The sequence below is a fragment of the Medicago sativa genome, chromosome 6 (assembly GCF_051527215.1).
Source record: "Medicago sativa cultivar Bolivia chromosome 6, Bolivia_mono, whole genome shotgun sequence".
Classification (NCBI taxonomy): Eukaryota; Viridiplantae; Streptophyta; class Magnoliopsida; order Fabales; family Fabaceae; genus Medicago; species Medicago sativa.
In genome coordinates, this window is record NC_140754.1 from 37,601,369 (window position 1) to 37,620,036 (window position 18,668).

An 18,668-nucleotide genomic window follows, 5' to 3' on the forward strand; every position below is an offset into this window, starting at 1 on the left:
GTATTTCAATTCGATTAGGCTTGGACTTTAGCAGAACTCCTATTAACGGGACTTCGACCTTCACGGAAAGCACGACCTCCATGTTGCATATTGGGGAAGGAGGGGGGGTTGCCCCCTGTTGAAATGTGTACTGAAGTATGATATTTGAGCAAAGCGAATGGTAGCACCCCGAGCCAGTCTTTGTAATTGAATGTCATCTTCTGGATAATCTCCTTGATATTTTGTTTGCAGCTTCGATGGCTAAGATGCCCCAGTATGTGAGAGATCTCGTCGGGAATCTCTTCATTCCCTTCTTCAGCTTCGGACACAGGGAACTCAAAGTTGGAAGAGAGTACATGGTTAATGTGTTCAACGGGTTTATTAATGCATGATTTGATTATTGATTTTGACAAGTGTAAGTTATGATTGTGCAGATATTTGAGAATGATTGTATTTTTTTGGTTTTTTGTATTGCCATTTTTCCAGAAAAAGCACAAGATAAAATGAAAGTCGGGATCAAAACGACCTTTTTATTAATGATGGAAAATATATGAAGCAAAAAGCCCTACACAAGTTCACTTTCGTCTCGGGCGGGACGAAAGGATATTTTTTGAAAAGCGAAAAGCAACAAACAAACATTATTTGAACAAAAGAACAGCGGAAGGAACGTCAACAGCGACCCAATTACAGTTAACCACTCCTCGTGTTAAGTCTTAGAAGGTCAGGCGGTTGGTCCGGATCAAATTTTGAACTGCCTTCTTCATTGCATTACAATGTTCAATATCATGGCCAGGTGCCCCTTGATGGAAGGTACAGAAAAGGTCAGGTCTATACCATGCTGGTAATCTTGCTGGTACCGGAGGAGGCGCCTTGGTTTGGACTAGATTCCTTTCGAGCAACTGTGGAAGCAAAACCGCATACTTTATAGGAATCGGGTCATACTGCGGCGTTTTTTGAGCCTGGCGATGTGGATCGACTTGCTGACCTTTCACCATATTCACTCCCTGGTCTTTCTCCTTTGAACTGCCAGCGGGGACACTTTCATTGATCAATCGTCCTTCTCGGACTCCTTCTTCTAGTCGTACACCCGTAGCAACCATCTCAGCAAAGTCCCTGGGGGTACTTCCGACCATATTCACGTAATAGAACTGACTGAGAGTTTTAAAAAAGAGCTTGGTCATCTCCTTCTCTTCTATGCGCGGGCTGACTTGGGCAGCAGTATCCCTCCACCGCTGGGCATACTCTTTGAACGTTTCTTTGTCTCCCTGAGTCATGGCTTGTAGATCACTTCGATCTGGGGCCATATCCACATTGTAACTGTATTGCTCCACAAAAGCATCACACAGATCTTGAAAAGTTTGGATATTTGTTTTATCTAGATTCATGTACCATTTTGAGGCAGGACTAGCCAAACTTTCATGGAAGAAATAGATAAGGACTGAATCATCCTTGGAATAGGCAGACATTCTTCTTACATACATTGTTAGATGTTCCTCAGGACAGGATTTTCCCTTATACTTCTCGAAGTCTGGTACCTTGAACTTGTGGGGTATTTGAACATTTGGCACCAAACAAAGATCATAAGCAGTCTTCCCAAATACTTTCTTCCTGTGGAGGGCTTTCACATCTCGCTGAATTTCATCATATTTTTGCTGCAAGTCATTCACTCTATCATAGGCCCCCACACTCCCAGAATGGAAGATGGGTTCCTTTTGTTGTGGGACAATATGAACGGCGGGTGCTGAGTAGGTCACGACAGCTGGAGGAACTGTCGTAACTTGCTGAGGAACATGAGTTGCACGTTGAAAAGTAGGCATCTGAGCTTCACAAGCAATGGGACGGAGTATTTCGCCAGCAGTAAGAGGCGGGAACCAAGGTGCGGAACGTTGCGGTGTAGAGTACTCCGGAGTATCGGCACAAAACGTCCATTTAGGGCCAGTAGAAACAGTTTCGGCTTGAGTCTTGATAGGAGGAGGGGGATGTGGAGGTGCTTGGGCAACCGTCAATGTCTTCATCAATTCAGTCATTTCGTCCATTTTAGTCTGCATGGCTGTTATTTCCTCTCGGAGCAATTGATTTTCTTGCTCGAGAAAATCCATCTTCTCTTTATGATTGCTCGAGTGTTGTACATGCGAGTTGATTTCAGACGAGGACGCCATGACACTTTTGAGGTGGGCTGACCTTTTATGGAAGAGAAAAATTTGTGAGACTCAGAATTGAGACTATGAAACGCAGAATGATGCATGATGCTTTATGCAAAAATAGGCACAATTTTTTTTGAAGGACTTGTCAAAGTAATTGTAAACATCATAAGGAAACATTGTTTCATTTGATAATTTGAGATATTAAAAACGGTTCCCTTAAGAACAAAAGTAAAGCCAAAGACAAAGTCCCCAACAAAGCTAAGGTAAGACTGTATTCCTTGGTATCCCTATTATAAGGTCCACACCTCCGATGTTTACAAGAACTTATCTAAGTCTTTCGATGTTTTGATGAGAAAAAGTTTTTATGAATGAATGCATGTATGCATGTTTATGCTCAAAGTACATAGAATACATGGTGGTGAGGTTAAGTCCACATGTTGGAGTCAAGGGTAACAACGTCATTTGGTAAGGACTATGGTTTCATTTGCACTTGTAACAAAGGTTCTACCAAGTTCCCGAATTCCGACCGCCTTTGAACTTTATCGGATACCGAGACAACACCCGGTCCAACATCGTTCGTAGGAAAGTCTGGTTCGAGTGTAGTATCGCAGTCGACTAATACCGAGACAACACCCGGTTAGCCACCGCACTACGTCCTAAAAAGGCCAAGATGGGTTAAGGGTTACTAAAGGTCCTTAGCGTTCAACGGAAACTTAAGAGTAATAAAGTCTAAGCGTGACAACACCCGCCGACATATATCACTTCAAGCTCCTCCGCTAAGTGTGGTTATCTCATGTGTGACAAGACACGAGAATACTCTCGGTATGCCACTATGAGTCTACCACTCCTATCTTATGTTTCACTCAAGTCCGGGTTAGGACTTATCTCACCACTCACGTTAAAAGAAGGGAGAAAGAAGAAGAAGGGAGAACACATATATACAGGTATTTCCATCTTTTATTTTTTTGATTTTTAAGCAAGTTATAGCACAAAATTTAAATAAGACCAAGTTAGGCTCAACCCTCTTAGGGGGTCCCCAGTGAAGTCGCCATTTCTGTCGCGTCATTTTTCGGAGATCAAGGCTATTTGATTAGCTTATTGACTCACTTTTTATTTCACGACTGAACATTTAATTTTTTAATAGAAGGGGAAAAAAGTTCAAACCACCCCATTTTGAAAAGATTTTGGGTTCGGGGGTTAGTTACATAAAGGGAAGGTATTAGCACCCTTTATGTCCGTAGTACTCTACGGGAACCTCTTGGTTTTATTTAAATAATGTGTTATAACTTGCTTATTTTTGAAAAAAAGAATTTGAAATGATTTAAAAAAAAAGGAAGACCTAATTATCTACATTTTATTGATTTGGAAGGACATGGTCCTCTGCCTACGTACCCGTGAGGGATCAAAACCTCGTAGTTCGGGGTTTAAAAACTGACGTTTGATTGGTTGTGTGTTTTTTATTAGTTTGAAAAAGGTTTTAAAATGGAAAAGCCAAATGGCAAAATGAATTTGTTTGTGTTTTTTAATATTGAAGAAAATGGACTCAAAATAAATTAGATTGATTGATATTTGATTAAGAAAAGAAAATAAAAAGACGTCACTCGATTTAAGATCAAGGTTTATTTAAAAAAAAATACTTTTTGTGTTTTTGAACTATTTGCATGTTTTTGTTGTTTTTTGAATAATGATTAAACTAGAACTACCACTAACGGAGCAAGAAAATAAAAGCGTGGACACTTTGTGGTGACGTTGGATCACCACAAAGACCATTGTCCTAAACTACAAAGTATAACAAGTAAAGCATACACCCACACACGCACACATGCATCTAAACTATTAGAAAAAAACCTATTAATACATTCTAAGGTCTGCGATAAAAAATAAATTACATTAAAGCCTATTTTTACATTCTAAATTGTGTGCAAAAGATAAATATGCATTGATAATAAACCTAAACTAATAATGCATGAACAATTTTACATTAGTCCTAAGAACATTCTAATGCTTCAATGATGCATATGGTAATAAAATAAATAAATATGCTAAAAATAAAATAAAGGACAAAACGAAACAAAAAAAGGTCAAAATGCATGAGGTACTGATGTTACACCTAAATAAACTAAAAGAAAGAAATAGATACGAAGAAGTATTAAACACTAAATAAATTAAATAATAAATATAAAAAAATGCATAATCTTTCCATTTTCAGAACAAAACAATACGTGATTCAAACCAAGTGAAATAGAATATAAACAAAACAAATGAGATCTATCCTAATTCATCAGCAATACAAATTCATAAGACAAAAGAACAGACTAATGTTGTAGCTCTCAATTGTAATATGATATTTGTTCATGATTTGAATCAGAACAGCATACTGCAACAAAAACAAAATATCACAGAGCCAAACAAACACGATAAGCAAAAAGAATAGCAAAAAATTAGGAAAAAAATGAAAATTGTTTGAAAGATCAGGATTTGGAAAAGGCTGTAGAAACATGGACAAACGTAAGATCATTAAATCACGTTTCTTTTGTTTCAAACCAAACGAAAAATAAATAAAATTATGAAACAAAAACACGGACCATAAACAAATATCGAAAGAAAAAAAAATAAATAAACATGAAGAAACAAAATGAAAAAATCATCAGAGACTTAAATTAATAGGAATCATGGAATGATTCCATCATATTGTTTCAGTCTTTCTCATCACATGATTGATTCAATAATACAAACTTTCACCGAAGAAAAAAAACAGTTACGAAAAAACAATTGCAAAAGATAAATTAACCATAACAAAAAGGATTCAATGAAAATTAGAAGTGAGAGGCTAAGAGATATTTGAACCTTTGATTGAAAGAAAAAAAGAGTTGAAAAGGGGAAAAGAAAGCTGCCGCTCCTCCCAAAAGTCCCTCCCCTCTCTGCAGGTTTATGTGTATGGTTTTATAGTACCAGTGTTGGGGTTTTAGGGTTTGTTAAAAGAGGAGAAAAAAATGGTGGTTTGGATTGGAATAGAAGGATACGTGTGACATATGGGACTGTTTTTTTTGGAATAAAAATAAATAAAAGGATAAATATACATATTTTTTGGATTGGGACATTTTTGGACTTATCATTTAAATATATAAAATAAAAAATAAAAATAACTAAACAGATAAATACTAAAATTAAAATAAATGAGTAAAATAAAAATATAGGTAATGAATAATAATAAAATGAAAAAAATAAAAGATGGAAATGAATTAAAATTAAAAATCAAAAAAAGACTAATGAAAATAATAAAAATGTGAGAAGAGGGCCCGACTCGGAACCAAAAAAATGAGGTATTTTAAAATACCTCTTTGCCGACATTTCACCGAAAAGTCAAAGACTGATCGGGGTAGAAGGGCGCGTGTCGGTGTATGAGTGTAGGATCTTAGGTCAAAAATTGGGGTATGACAAACTTCATATATCAAAATTTCATTTTGGTCCTTCATATGAACAACTTCACACAACTTCACAAATTTGAACAACAACAACAAATCTCATCATAATTCACCAATTCATGATACCCAATGCATCAATTCATCAACAACACATCTAACAACAACAACATCTAATCATGAAATCAATCACAATTTGACAACCACAACCTCATCCTTCATTAATTTTGCACAAAAACATATCATATTCATATATACCCATTTTGGCATACAAATTCAACAACAACAACACAATTATCATACAAATCATGTTCTCAAACATAACAACAACAATCATGCACGAATTTACATCAATTTCATAAAAATGGGTAAAAGGGAAAAGTTATGAAATTATGAGTGAAGTCTAACCCTCTTACCTCTAACACCAAGAATCTCTAACCCAAGCTTCAATTTAGCTCCTAGATGATGAATCCCCTCTTCTAGCTCTAACCCTTGTTCTTGTTCTTCTCTCTAGCCTCTATCTCTTCTCTTCTCAAATGAAAAATGTGGTAAAAACCCTATTTCTCTACTAACATTAGTTTATATAGGCTCACTTAATTTGTCTTATCTCACAAACCTTAATGGGCCTACCCATTTCTATTCTAACCTCAATAATGTTACTACTCACTTAACGGTAAAATATAACACTAACGGTCACTTACCGGTAAATAAAATAATCACTACACTCTCTAGTAACTTGGTAAAATAATAACTCTCACTAAGCACTAAAAATAATCCTCAACAAAATTACAAAATTACCCTTACTCACAAGTTGACAAAAATGCCCCTAAGTCCAAAATGACTAAAATACCCTCTAACTCCGAATTCTACGAATCCCAACCAAAAATGCACACAGAGGCAAATAATGACATATAAGAACATATAGCACACATAAATAAATAATAAAATAAATCTAACGAAAATCGGGCTGTTACAGAGAACAGAGGAGAGACTTTGTATTTTGAACTCTTATATTTCATTCATAAAACTTGATATGTCACAATGGTATAAGCATGGCCTTTTATATAGGCAAAATACTAAGACTATTCTTAATGACTAAGCATATTTAGCTTCCAAGTAATTATACAAACATAAGACACCTAGTATCCATGTGTTGCTCTTTATACAACTCTTAATTGTTAAGTAAACTTAATGGACAAGTAAGTTACTAATAGCTAAGTATTAGTGTTCAATTCAAACTTTGCAACTTAAGTGGCAATCTTATCTCATAAGCCACATCATACTTCTAAAATCTTCTACACTATGCTTGATTTAATTTTCTAACATTTTTAACAATTTTATGGTGCTGGGAAATTTGAAATGCTAAGTTTACTGTATAAGAATTGATGGTAGAACATTTTTTTCATGAGAAATCATTAACTTGATTTGAGGGGTAACCTTGGTGCAACTGGTAAGTTGTTGTCATGTGACTGTAAGGTCACGGGTTCAAGTCCTGGAAACAGCCTCTTGTGTAAAAACAGGGTAAGGCTGCGTACAATACACCAAATGGTGGGACCCCTTCCCGGACCTGCGTATGCGGGAGCTTCAGTGCACCGGGTTGCCCTTTTAATCATTAACTTGATTTGCTTTTTTGTATGATTATTCAGTTATTATGGGTAATGGTTGTTTTAGCAATGACAATGTTAAAATATGAAACTATTATTTTAAGTTATTGTTTATATTATGATTTTATAATAAAACTATGGTTTGATAATCCAAAATTTAATTATATGAGACTTTATGTTACTGACTTACTATATTTGAATCAAGCTGTGTTGGTGTTTATACGTAACTCATAAAATAGGAAGGGAAAAACTAGAGCTTTATTGAATTGAAAAACTGCAGTCAAAATACAAAGCTGTAACTTAAATAAAAACAAATACTGAGTAACTAACTCCTAATCTTTAGCCACTACTTTATTAGCTAATTAAAATCTGAAATATTAAAACAAATTCTCCAAATGACTTGGTCAATCAGTGCAGCTGGCAGTACAACTGCTGATACACACGTTCAACACTCCTCCTTGTATCAGTAGTTGGATATTCCAAGTTTCTCCCTTAGTAACTCAAACCAGCCTGTTGGAAGAGCTTTTGTAAAGATATCTGACAGCTGGTCTTCAGTCTTGCAGTACTTCAAACACACATCTCCATTTGTTTGGACATCTCGGAGGAAAAATAATTTGATGCTAAAATGCTTTGTTTTACCATGAAAGACGGGATTTTTGGAGATGGCAATGGCTGCCTGGTTGTCCACAATTACCTCAGTAGTTTCCTTTTGCTCTAAGTGCAAATCAGCTAGTAGTTTTCTTAGCCACAAGGCCAGCTTAACAGCTGTTGTGGCTGCAATAAACTCTGCTTCAGCTGTTGATTGTGCAACAATATCTTGTTTTTTGGAACTCCAAGAGAATATACCTGTTCCATAACTAAAACAGTAGCCTGAAGTGCTTTTCATGTCATCTAAAGATCTTGCCCAATCACTATCTGAGTAACCTTGTAACTTGAAATTTTCCGATCGACAGAACTTAATGCCAAAATTTATGGTTCCCTTAACATACCTCAACACTCTTTTTGCTCCTTTGAAATGAGATTCTTTAGCACAATTCATGAATCTTGAAAGAACATTTACAGCATACAAAATATCTGGTCTTGTAGTTGTAAGATACATTAAGCAGCCAATTAAACTTCGCTAGAGTGTTTCATCCACTTGTTCTCCTTCAACATCCTTGCATAGCTTCTCCTTTGGACACATAGGTGTGCTCATGCTTTTACAGTTCTCTATATTGAATTTCTTTAACATCTCTTTTGCATACTTCCTTTGACAGATGAATATATCTCCACTTTTCTGCTCAACTTCCATGCCAAGGAAATAAGACATTTATCCCAAGTCTGACATCTCAAACACTTGCATCATATCATCCTTGAACTGCTGAATCAGTTCAACACTGCTGCCAGTAACTAGAAGATCATCAACATATAAAGAGATCACCAAAAAATTAGCTTGATCACCTTTGACATATAAAGTGGATTCACTTAGACTTTTAACAAAACCTAACTGCACTAAGTACTCATCAATCCTGCTGTACCAAGCTCTTGGAGCTTGTTTCAAACCATACAAGGCCTTCTTTAATAGATAGACCTTATCTTCATGCCCTTTCACAACAAAACCTTCAGGTTGCTCAACATATATTTCTTCCTCTAGAAATCCATTTAAAAATGCTGACTTGACATCAAGATGACATATTTTCCATCCCTTTTGTGTTGCAATAGCTAACAACATTCTAATAATATCTTGCCTTGCAACTGGAGCAAATGTATCAAAGAAATCTACTCCAAAAATTTGAACATACCCTTTAACCACTAACCTGGCTTTATGCTTGTTGATTTATCCATCTGCGTTTAGCTTTGTTCTAAACACCCACTTCACCTCTATGACTCTTTTATGCTCAGGCCTTTTAATAAGTTTCCAAGTCTGGTTTTTATCAATCATGGTAAGCTCCTCCTGCATTGCAGCCCTCCATTTGGGATCTTCTTTTGCATCCCAATATCCTGCAGGTTCAAGGACTGCAACATTGCATCTTTCATAAACATCAGAAAGCAATCTAGTACCTCTTATAGGAGGATCATCAACTAACTCATCTTGATTTTGAAAAGGATCAACTATTGACTTATTTTCTGTATCATTCCAGTTCCACTGCTCATTCTCCATGAACTGCACATCCCTGCTTATCAAAAATTTCCTTGTGTTAGGTTGGAAAACTCTATAAGCTTTAGATGTTGAGCTATAACCCACAAATATATCGGGTTCAGCTTTCTTATCTAACTTGTCTCTTTTAATCTGTGGCACATAAGTAAAACACAAGCATCCAAATATTTTAAAATTTTTCAAGAGAGGCTTGTAACCATACCAAGCTTCAAAAGGAGTCTTCCCGTCTACTGCTTTGGTGGGAAGTCTATTAAGTAAAAATACAGCTGTATTTGCAGCCTCTGCCCAATATTCTTTAGGCAAAACTTTCTCATGAAGCATGCATCTGACCATTTCCATTATTGTCCTGTTCTTCCTTTCACTCACTCCATTTTGTTGAGGGGTGTAAGGGGCTGTAAGTTGATGCTCAATGCCTGCCTCCTCACAGAACATAGTGAATTGTGTTGAAGTGTACTCAGTGCCATTGTCAGACCTCAAAACTTGAATCACACAACCACTTTGCTTTTCAATCCAATTCTTAAATCTCCAAAATACCCCTTCAACCTCTAACTTGGACTTGAGAAAATAAATCCAGCACATTATGGTGTAATCATCTATAAAGACAATGTAGTATTTGCTCTCATTAAGCGAAGCTGTTCTTTGCGGTCCAGCCAGATCTGTGTGAATCAGTTGTAGCTTCTCTGTTGCTCTCCAGGTTGCTTGCTTGAACGGTAATCTTACTTGCTTACCATACTGACATGCCTTGCAGCTTGGTAATCCAACATCTAAGTAAGGCAAGCCTTGAGCCTGATCCTTTCTTTGCAAATTCAATATTGCTGCATGATGAAAATGGCCTAATCTTTTGTGCCATATCTCTGTACTATTAATAGTAGCTGGATAAGCTATCTGCTCCTCCTTCATTGGATCAAATGAAAAACTTTTGCTTCTCATTTTAATGCTGAAAATTACCTTATCATCGGCATCTTTGATCAAACATTGCTTATTTTCAAAGATGACTTTAAATCCTTATCAAGTAATTGACCCACACTCAGCAAGTTTTGATCAATCTTAGGTACATATAAAACATCAGAAATTAGCTTTGTACCTGTGCAACTTTCAAAGGCCACAGTTCCTTTTCCTTCGACAGCGATCAGTTTACCATTACCGATTCTGACTTTTGATATCTGTGATCTGTCCAGCTCTCTGAATATTTCTTTATCATGGGTCATGTGATGGGTACAGCCACTATCCACTAGCCAACATTCACTTGAGCTACTGGTTGTAAAACATGTTGCTACAAACAACCGCTCTTCCTCTTCCTCTTCTTCCTCTTGTTGATCTTCAGCTTGAGCCTGATTACTTTGTTGAAAATTGCTTCTGCAAATTCTCTCATGATGCCCAAGTTTGTTGCACTTGTCACACTTCACATTAGGTCTTCTCCAACATTTGAAAGGAGGATGACCGAATTTTCCACAATGCTTGCAAGGAGGAAATTCTCTATTTTTTTCTTCATTTTTGTAGCTGGTGCTTCCAGCTGCCTCTTGTTTGTTGAAACTCTTCTTATACTTATTTCCCATGCTCTTTTCTCCTTTGTTGATTTTTAATTTAGCTTGTAATGCTCCTTCCACTGAACCTTCAGACCTTATTATTCTTCTTTGTTCTTGGGCCTGCATAGCATTTACAAGCTCCGCCACGGTAAGCTTTGACATGTCCTTGGTATTTTCCAAGGAAGTGATAGTTGCTTCAAATATTTCAGGGACAGTCACGAGTATTTTCTGAACTATTCTTGAATCAGACAATTCAGAACCAAGCAATCTTACTTTGTTAGCAATGCTAATAATTTTATTTGCATACTCTTTAATTGTTTCAGACTCCTTCATCTTTTGCATCTCAAATTCTCGAATCAAATTAAGCGCTTGCATTCCCCTAATTCGTTCATCTCCTTCATATTCAGTTTTGAGGAAATTCCATATTTCATATGCTGATTTGATGGTCATAATTCTGGTGAAGATTTCTTCTGAGACAGCAGCAAACAAAGTAGCTCTTGCCTTTGACTTTCTTGTTTTCCTTTCCTTGTGATTTTTTATCTGAGCCATTGTTGGATTGTCTGACAAAGGAAGAACTTCGTAGTCCTCCTCAACAGCTTCCCAAAGGTCATTTGCCTTTAAATACGCCTCCATTCTTGCTGCCCATATATGATAGTTTTCACCATCAAACACAGGTAATGGTAGGGCTTTGTAGGATGTTTCAGAATCCATCTATTCGATGGATTGAAAGATAGTGTTTAAGCTTTTATGGTGGGTTTCACTCACTTCACTCACAAGTCCCTCTAAGAAGAAGGCTCTAGATACCAATCTGTTGGTGTTTATACGTAACTCATAAAATAGGAAGGGAAAAACTAGAGCTTTATTGAATTGAAAAAAAGCAGTCAAAATACAAAGCTGTAACTTAAATAAAAACAAATACTGTGTAACTAACTCCTAATCTTTAGCCACTACTTTATTAGCTAATTAAAATCTGAAATATTAAAACAAATTCTCCTAAAGACTTGGTCAATCAGTGCAGCTGGCAGTACAACTGCTGATACACACGTTCAACAAGCTGGAATATTTATTAGCCACTATATGACTCACTTACTTTATGTCTCACTTGCCAATGACTTTTGTATTCTAAGCACATCTCTCGTGAATAACCTATTTCTAATGACTTCAATTTTCTCAAGTATATCATTTTTGCGAGCAAGCATTGTTTTGTTTTTCTCCATTTGTATTATGTGTTTACATATTTGTAAGTTCCTCCATTTCTTTCATGTCCTCTTATCCCCCATTTCTTATTCTGAAGTCATTAGAAATAGGTTATTCATTTTTCAGTTTTGCAAAAATGATATACTTGTTGTAAGTGTCAGTGTCAAAAATAGTCCGAGTGTGTGAGGAACAAAAGAGTTCTCACTGTGTCAAAGTTATTGTGAGCGTATTTTGAAAGCGATATGGCAAACAACTTCAATATCATTTGGTCCGGTCCCCCATTTCTTTCATGTCCTCTTATTCTGATTTTCATATCTCTCTCTTTTACTGTGTCTATCTCCAAGCCTAGTGGTGTTTGGCTGTGAGAAGATTTTATGTGGAGTCCAAGATTCGAACCTGTATCCCCACATTTCCACCTTCCTGTGTGGGTTGATTCGAGTATGTGTTCGCCACTACACCAATAGATAAATTTTAAAAAACCTCTATATCTTTGACACTGTTTCTCTTTTTTGTAAATTGGAAGTTTCATAGTCTCTACTCAGCAAAAAATTTAGTATAGTTCGTGAGTTTTTTCTTAGGCTGGTACCATGATAAGTGATTAACAAGCTCTTGTGCTGCAGCAGATTTTGCTTGTGTCAGCTCTAAGGTCTCTTTGATTTCAAGAAATTGAATCAGTAACATTAAGCATATTCCAGCTAGCCATATAGATAGAAGAGTGTTACAAGTCTGCTTCTTCTAAACAAGAAAGTTAAACAAGGTTTCATATAGAATCGTCGTTTGTATGGAAAGCGTAAGAACCTAGTAGGTAAAATAAGAATAATGAATTTAACCTCTGTCAGAGTCAGTAATTTCCATCTTCACTAACTCATCTGCCAGGAAGAAAAACTATTTAAATAAGGAAAAACATAAAAATCCATTTGCAGGAATAACAGGAATAAATAAACTCATTGATCATGCCTTCAGAAATAACAGTCTAAATGCGTGACTCTTCTTGGGAAACAATGTTTCAAAAATGCATTTAATATAATTCCTAGAAACCAACAGAAAAGACATTTTACGGCTGTGATTGGACATATAGAATATCTGGCAAGAAATAAATCATATATGCCACAAGAAATAAATCAATCTGAAGTAAACAAAATGTAAAAGACATGAAAACACACATTGCAAAAAAAGTTGTTGAACAACCTTGAAGCTTATCATCCTTGGTCGCCCAAAAACAACAACTGTCAGATCAACAAAGGTGGTGCTAACTGAAGCTTATCAACCTTGGCTGTTTCTTGAGAATTTCTGTGAATTTCTGTTCCTTAAATTTTACAAATATGAATATGTTATAACAACCATACTAATATATGTGAGTCTCTTGGGTCATGGTTCAACTTATCAAAACCGTTCAAATGTATGCTTCTCAAGGGTAGTTCATGAAGCTAATAGGAGCTAATAAAAGATTTGTAACAGTACCTAATTAAGTTGATCACTCACTCTTTCAACTCCTAATTTAGGTGACAACTAAATCTGAAAGGTAGCTTTATGACCTTATAGTTAACCGAATAAATGTGAATAATTTAGTATTTCTTGTGTACCAAAAGAAAGAAGCCCTCTAAAACCCGAAAGTACTATAACCAAGGTTATCAAAATCGTGACTTTACTTCAAGTCGAAAGGGAGTAGCAAAATCGGGACTTGTAAAATCGCAATCAAAATTGAAGGATTTTACTCAAGAACTTTTGTAGAATCGATATAGGATAGCAAAGTCGGGACTCGTAAAATCGCAATCAAAATCGAGGATTCTACCAAAACAAAAGTAATGCAAAATATATGTTATAAATTGCATATAGTCATAACTGACTAAAGTTCAAAGTCCACAAAATACATATACATAAATGAACGTGTAACTAGTTAGGTTTAGTTCATCTTTAACTATATGAACGTGTAACTACTGAGGAAGTGTAGGGGAAGTGAAAGAATGAAATTTTTTGGTCTTTTGGGTATTTATAGAACCGGCTCATGGATTCAATCGGGTCAATTTTCAAACCGGGTCAAAAATTGACCATTTTCAAAAAAATGAACAAAATCCTTCAAAATATCCATCAAAATCCTGCGATTTGGAACAGATTTCACGATTTTGTGCGATTTTGATAGGATTTTGCCTGTTTTTGGGACTTTGCTAGGGATTTGAGTCGTTGAAGCTAAGCAAAGTCGCAAAAACCTGGATTTTGGGACTTAAGTCTCGTTTTTGATAACAATGACTATAACAAATTTAAGTCTTCCTCAATGATTTCAACAAGTTAATGAGATATTTACTTTACATATGATAATTCAATGTTGGTGGTTCTCCTACTCAGTTAAAAAGAAGATATCTGTAACATCCCGCTCGTCAGCTAATGGAAATTTCATCTGCTAAATGTATCAGAGGACTAAGATTCATAGAAAGTGATCATGATGAATAAAGTAAGTACGACGAAAGATACTAATGAGTAATATCAGTCAAGCATGAGTTATGTATCAGAGTCAGGTGAACACGACTGAGGCGAAGGGCAAAGTGGTAAAACGTCGCAAGCGACTATATAAGGCCATGAGGGCCATTTTCCCTCATTTCCCACTTCACTTTCTCTCTCTAGGTTTTGGGCAAAACATTTCTCCCCTCCTTCTCTCTAGAATTTTGCCCTCCTTCCCTCTCCAAATCATCCAAACTTCTTCCAAATCATGATCAAGCATGGATTAAGGCAGCTTAGCAAGCAAGAAACACATAAGGGAAAGGATTGAGGCATGGTTTGGTGAAAAAGGGCTAAGGATCAAAAGCTAGGGTTTGATGCTAGATGCTTGAGAAATTGCAAGGAACATGTTAGGTGAGTTCCATAGATAGTTTACCTTCCCTTGGTTGTGTAAATTCATGCTAGAAAGTAGTAATTTATGTTTATGAGGGATTTGGAACCCTAATGGACTTTTGATAAATTCTTGTTGATTTGATGTTAAATTGCCATGAAATATGTTTATAAATGTATATATATGTTGCTGGATGTTTTGGTGCATTGCAGGAACCATTAGAATGAGTTTTGGGTCAAAAATTGGAAATTTTGTACCACAGACCCGAAGAGCTACGCTATTAGCGAAATCTACGCTAATAGCGAAATTCTCAGGATGAGCCACGCTCCAGGGGCGCTATTAGCGCAGCCCTCTGGACCAGCCAACATGCTTTATGGCTGTTGGCTCAGTGTGGGTCCGTGGTGCATTCCGATGTTTTTCTTTCAACGTTTTACAACTTTATAACCCCAAAACAACATCTAGGCAATGCACATAACATCGAACGATTCTTGAAAAGGAAATCATGGCAATCTTAACATGAATGGCAAGAGTGATTCAAGAGAGTTTAGCCGAGTTACTCGGGTAGCAAAGAACTAGGCATGGGATGAAAATAGAGCCTTGACATAGCTTGTCAAGAACTAGAATAGTTAGTAAAGAATAGAATGTTAGGCATGAGTGGAATGCTTGACTAGAGGCGAAGAGATATAGAGTATTCTCTTGGTATAGAAACTAGAGAGCCATACGAGTATGGAAAGACGTGAATTGATTAGACATCTCTTCACATAGCAAGTTAAACAAGCATATAGTTTACCTCTAGTTGGATCGTATAGGCATCCGAGGTAAAAGAGATAGCTAGCATAGATTTAATACTCATGCATTTATAGACCAAGACTTTAAAGTTAAGGTGCCATGTCTCTTGTGTCCACATTAGGTTGGTGCAAGGGGTTTCCATTAGGTGAAACGGGGTTAGCCGTAAGGAACCCGCATGTCACTTAGTAAGTAAGATGTAGTGGTCGTGTCTCTTGTGTCCACATTAGGTTGGTGCAAGGGGTTTCCATTAGGTGAAATGGGGTTAGCCGTAAGGATCCCGCACGTCACTGCAGGAGTGCCGTTGGTTATACCTTAGATAGGTTTCCATCGGATAGATAGGGATTGCGCTCGGGGTTACTCCACTCGGGGCTTTCCGTAAAATGAACTCAGATAATGTTTGTTTGTTAAACGCTAACTTTATGAATGAATCTGACTGTGCATATTATTAGATATATTATGTTATGTCATAGAGCCTTGACGTAGATCGTCAAGAATAGTAGAGCCTTGACGTAGATCGTCAAGAATAGTAGAGCCTTGACGTAGATCGTCAAGAATAGTAGAACATAGACGTAGATCGTCAAAACTAGTATGATAGTAAGATAGAATATGTTGTGAGATATAACATAGTTATGCATAGAGCAAGTATAGAGAAAGATATGCCGATGACGATCTCAGGTTTCCCCTAATCGTCCGGTTTAGAATTGTGTCATGATTATAGTATGCTTAGGCCTCGATACGTAGAGCGTATTCTTGGCATTGCGGTTTTAGTTTCCCCTCGACCGCCATGACACGTATAGGATGTGAAGCCTATAACAGTGAGATAAGACTATGACGGCCTTAGTATGCACGACCGTCTAAGTATGCAAGTCCCCACACACGTATAATCAACCGACAGGTTGTATTTTAGACACGTGGTGACCGTAGGTTTCCCCTGAGGTTACCTATAGCCTAGGATTTAGGGGAACTCACTGAGACATTATGTCTCATCCCAATCCTTATTTGTTTCAGATAAACAGGTTGGATTAGCAAGCTAGTAGCCGAATGGATGATGCGTCAAGTGTTCGTTCGTACCCGCTGCAGGATGAGATGGTTATGCAAGGATGCATTCATTATACTTTAGAAAAGTTGAGTTGTATTATTATGTACGAACACAATTGATTGTATTTATATTCATTCGCAGCTGTATTGTTGTAAATTTTTAATGTATCCAATACTAAACTTAACGCACGTGCTAGACATTCTAGATACGTCTAGTATGGGTGTTACATTTGGTATCAGAGCAGGTCGATTCAGATCGTGCCTTGGGTCATTAAGTTACAACAAAGGTAGTGGGACCATTGGGTTCCGGGTAAATGTTCTAGTTGTTGTTGTTAGTTGAGCCTGATCAACTCAATTTAGCATTCGACGATTAGAATGGATGCCTGAGAGCTGAATAGGACCCTGGAGGAACGAAGTATGTGATGAAGATGCACCGGAAAGTGTGGACTCGGAAGTAAGAGCTCGGAATGAGTACTAGTAAGAAGTTGATCGTGCCAGTAGGTGGCCGGTGAACTAAGCAAGTAGAAGTATGAATCCTCCGGGAATGTAAGGCAATGTTGAGAAGGGTCGTTCCGATAGCGTTGGGTAAGTTGTTAATAATGCTTCGTATACCCGTAAGTGAAGAGTACAGAAATATCTTAGCAGGACCTGCAGCTTCAGTAAGGGTCGTAGTTAGAATGGAATTGTATTCCGGAAAGTAAGCGCAAGGCTACAAGATAGAAAGCAGTCGACGTATGTTGACGGAATTAGTGGACTCTCAGGATTAGTGTTATGTTATTGAAGTTATGGACTTGAATGTTCAAAGTGAACAAGGTTCTAGTGTTCGGGACGCTACGTTAAGCGGTAGTGCAGAGAAGTAAGCTACTCGTAGTAGAAAAGGATCCAGTGAAAGTTTTATGTTATCAGGAATGAAGCATTAGTTTCTAAAGTGCCGAGAATTGTATCGAATTAGGTTGATGCTTGCCATGCATATGTAGTAGAATATATTTTAGATTTTGGGAATGACTGATGTGCATTGATTTACTTGAGAAAAAAAAAATATTTATGCAAAGTATGTTTTGAAAAATTGAGCTGAAGAAACTCATCAATAGCGAACCCGGAGCGAAATTTTCAGTTCGTCTCTAGGGAATGCAGTGACTATTGGAGAGTTGTCTTCACCATCTTTTATGCGATGAGAAATTGTTTTTTTTTTCTATATCAAGTGGCGAATGCATATCACCCCCTAAAGTTTTCAAAAGGGAAAAGGCATGGGGCAACCATCAACGAAGATCGATTCGGTTTAACGTGACTTTGAAAGTTAATGTGTCAAGAAATGAGAATGAGTTTGGACCAAGAGTTTAGAGGCACCCGTATCTAGAATGGAAGTCACAGATGTGAAATCATGAAGCAAGAAGTTAAATGGTGCAAATTCATATGAAATCACGAGGATTTTGGATTTCGCAGAGTTAAGAGTACCCCTTGAATCTATGTTTTGCTTGATGAACTTGCGAAGGCTCGTTAGGATGCTAAGTAGTAAAGTTTACATGATTTTAGAAAGATATACACATAAGGGTGATTAAAGTTGACATTTTTTTGAAAGTCAAAATGAAATTTTGTAGGTACCGGTTTGTTACGACTCGTGTAGTTTGAGCTAAACACACTAGGACTAAGATTTGATGACACATACGTGTTGTCAACTTGTCCTGGGATTTTAGAGTAACGACTGGGACCTAGATTCATTATATGTTTTATATATAGTTGTAAATTATCAACGTCAATGACCCGTGTGCTAATTTACGAAATTTTATTAGAAAGAAAATTAACGAGCAAGCATAGGAAGGATTAAGCAAAACATAGTGTGCGAGATTCAAAGCTACAATGTTAGATGCATAAGGAAGTATGTCCGAATGCAAGATTAGTCTACCATGGGAGGTTGTAAGAGCGTTTCATGGAATAGTAGGTATGTAATAGCAAAGATGTGTTCCTTGAGTTAAGTTGATCGGGGACAAGAGTATGACATTGATATGTC

General features: G+C 36.8%; 1 protein-coding gene, 1 long non-coding RNA gene and 1 other non-coding gene across 3 annotated transcripts; 1 reads left to right on the top strand and 2 right to left on the bottom strand.

The window, feature by feature from the left end:
- Nucleotides 1-692: 692 nt before the first annotated feature.
- LOC146914945 (uncharacterized) lies at nt 693-2,138 on the bottom strand. The gene has a single exon (XM_085721180.1). It carries the CDS (start codon nt 2,136-2,138, stop codon nt 693-695), a length of 1,446 nt encoding a protein of 481 aa, XP_085577306.1.
- A 2,627-nt stretch (nt 2,139-4,765) lies between these two features.
- Nucleotides 4,766-4,842, bottom strand: LOC146914946 (small nucleolar RNA Z199). The gene has a single exon (XR_015016904.1). It is a non-coding gene; the product is annotated as a small nucleolar RNA Z199 (small nucleolar RNA).
- Nucleotides 4,843-14,657: 9,815 nt separating this feature from the next.
- Nucleotides 14,658-18,458, top strand: LOC146914947 (uncharacterized). The gene is made up of 2 exons (XR_015014447.1): nt 14,658-14,856; nt 16,631-18,458. It is a non-coding gene; the product is annotated as an uncharacterized LOC146914947 (long non-coding RNA).
- Nucleotides 18,459-18,668: the final 210 nt, after the last annotated feature.

Excerpts from the sequence above, each read along its gene's own strand:
- LOC146914945 (XM_085721180.1), bottom strand. The coding sequence starts at position 2,138 with ATGGCGTCCTCGTCTGAAATCAACTCGCATGTACAACACTCGAGCAAT.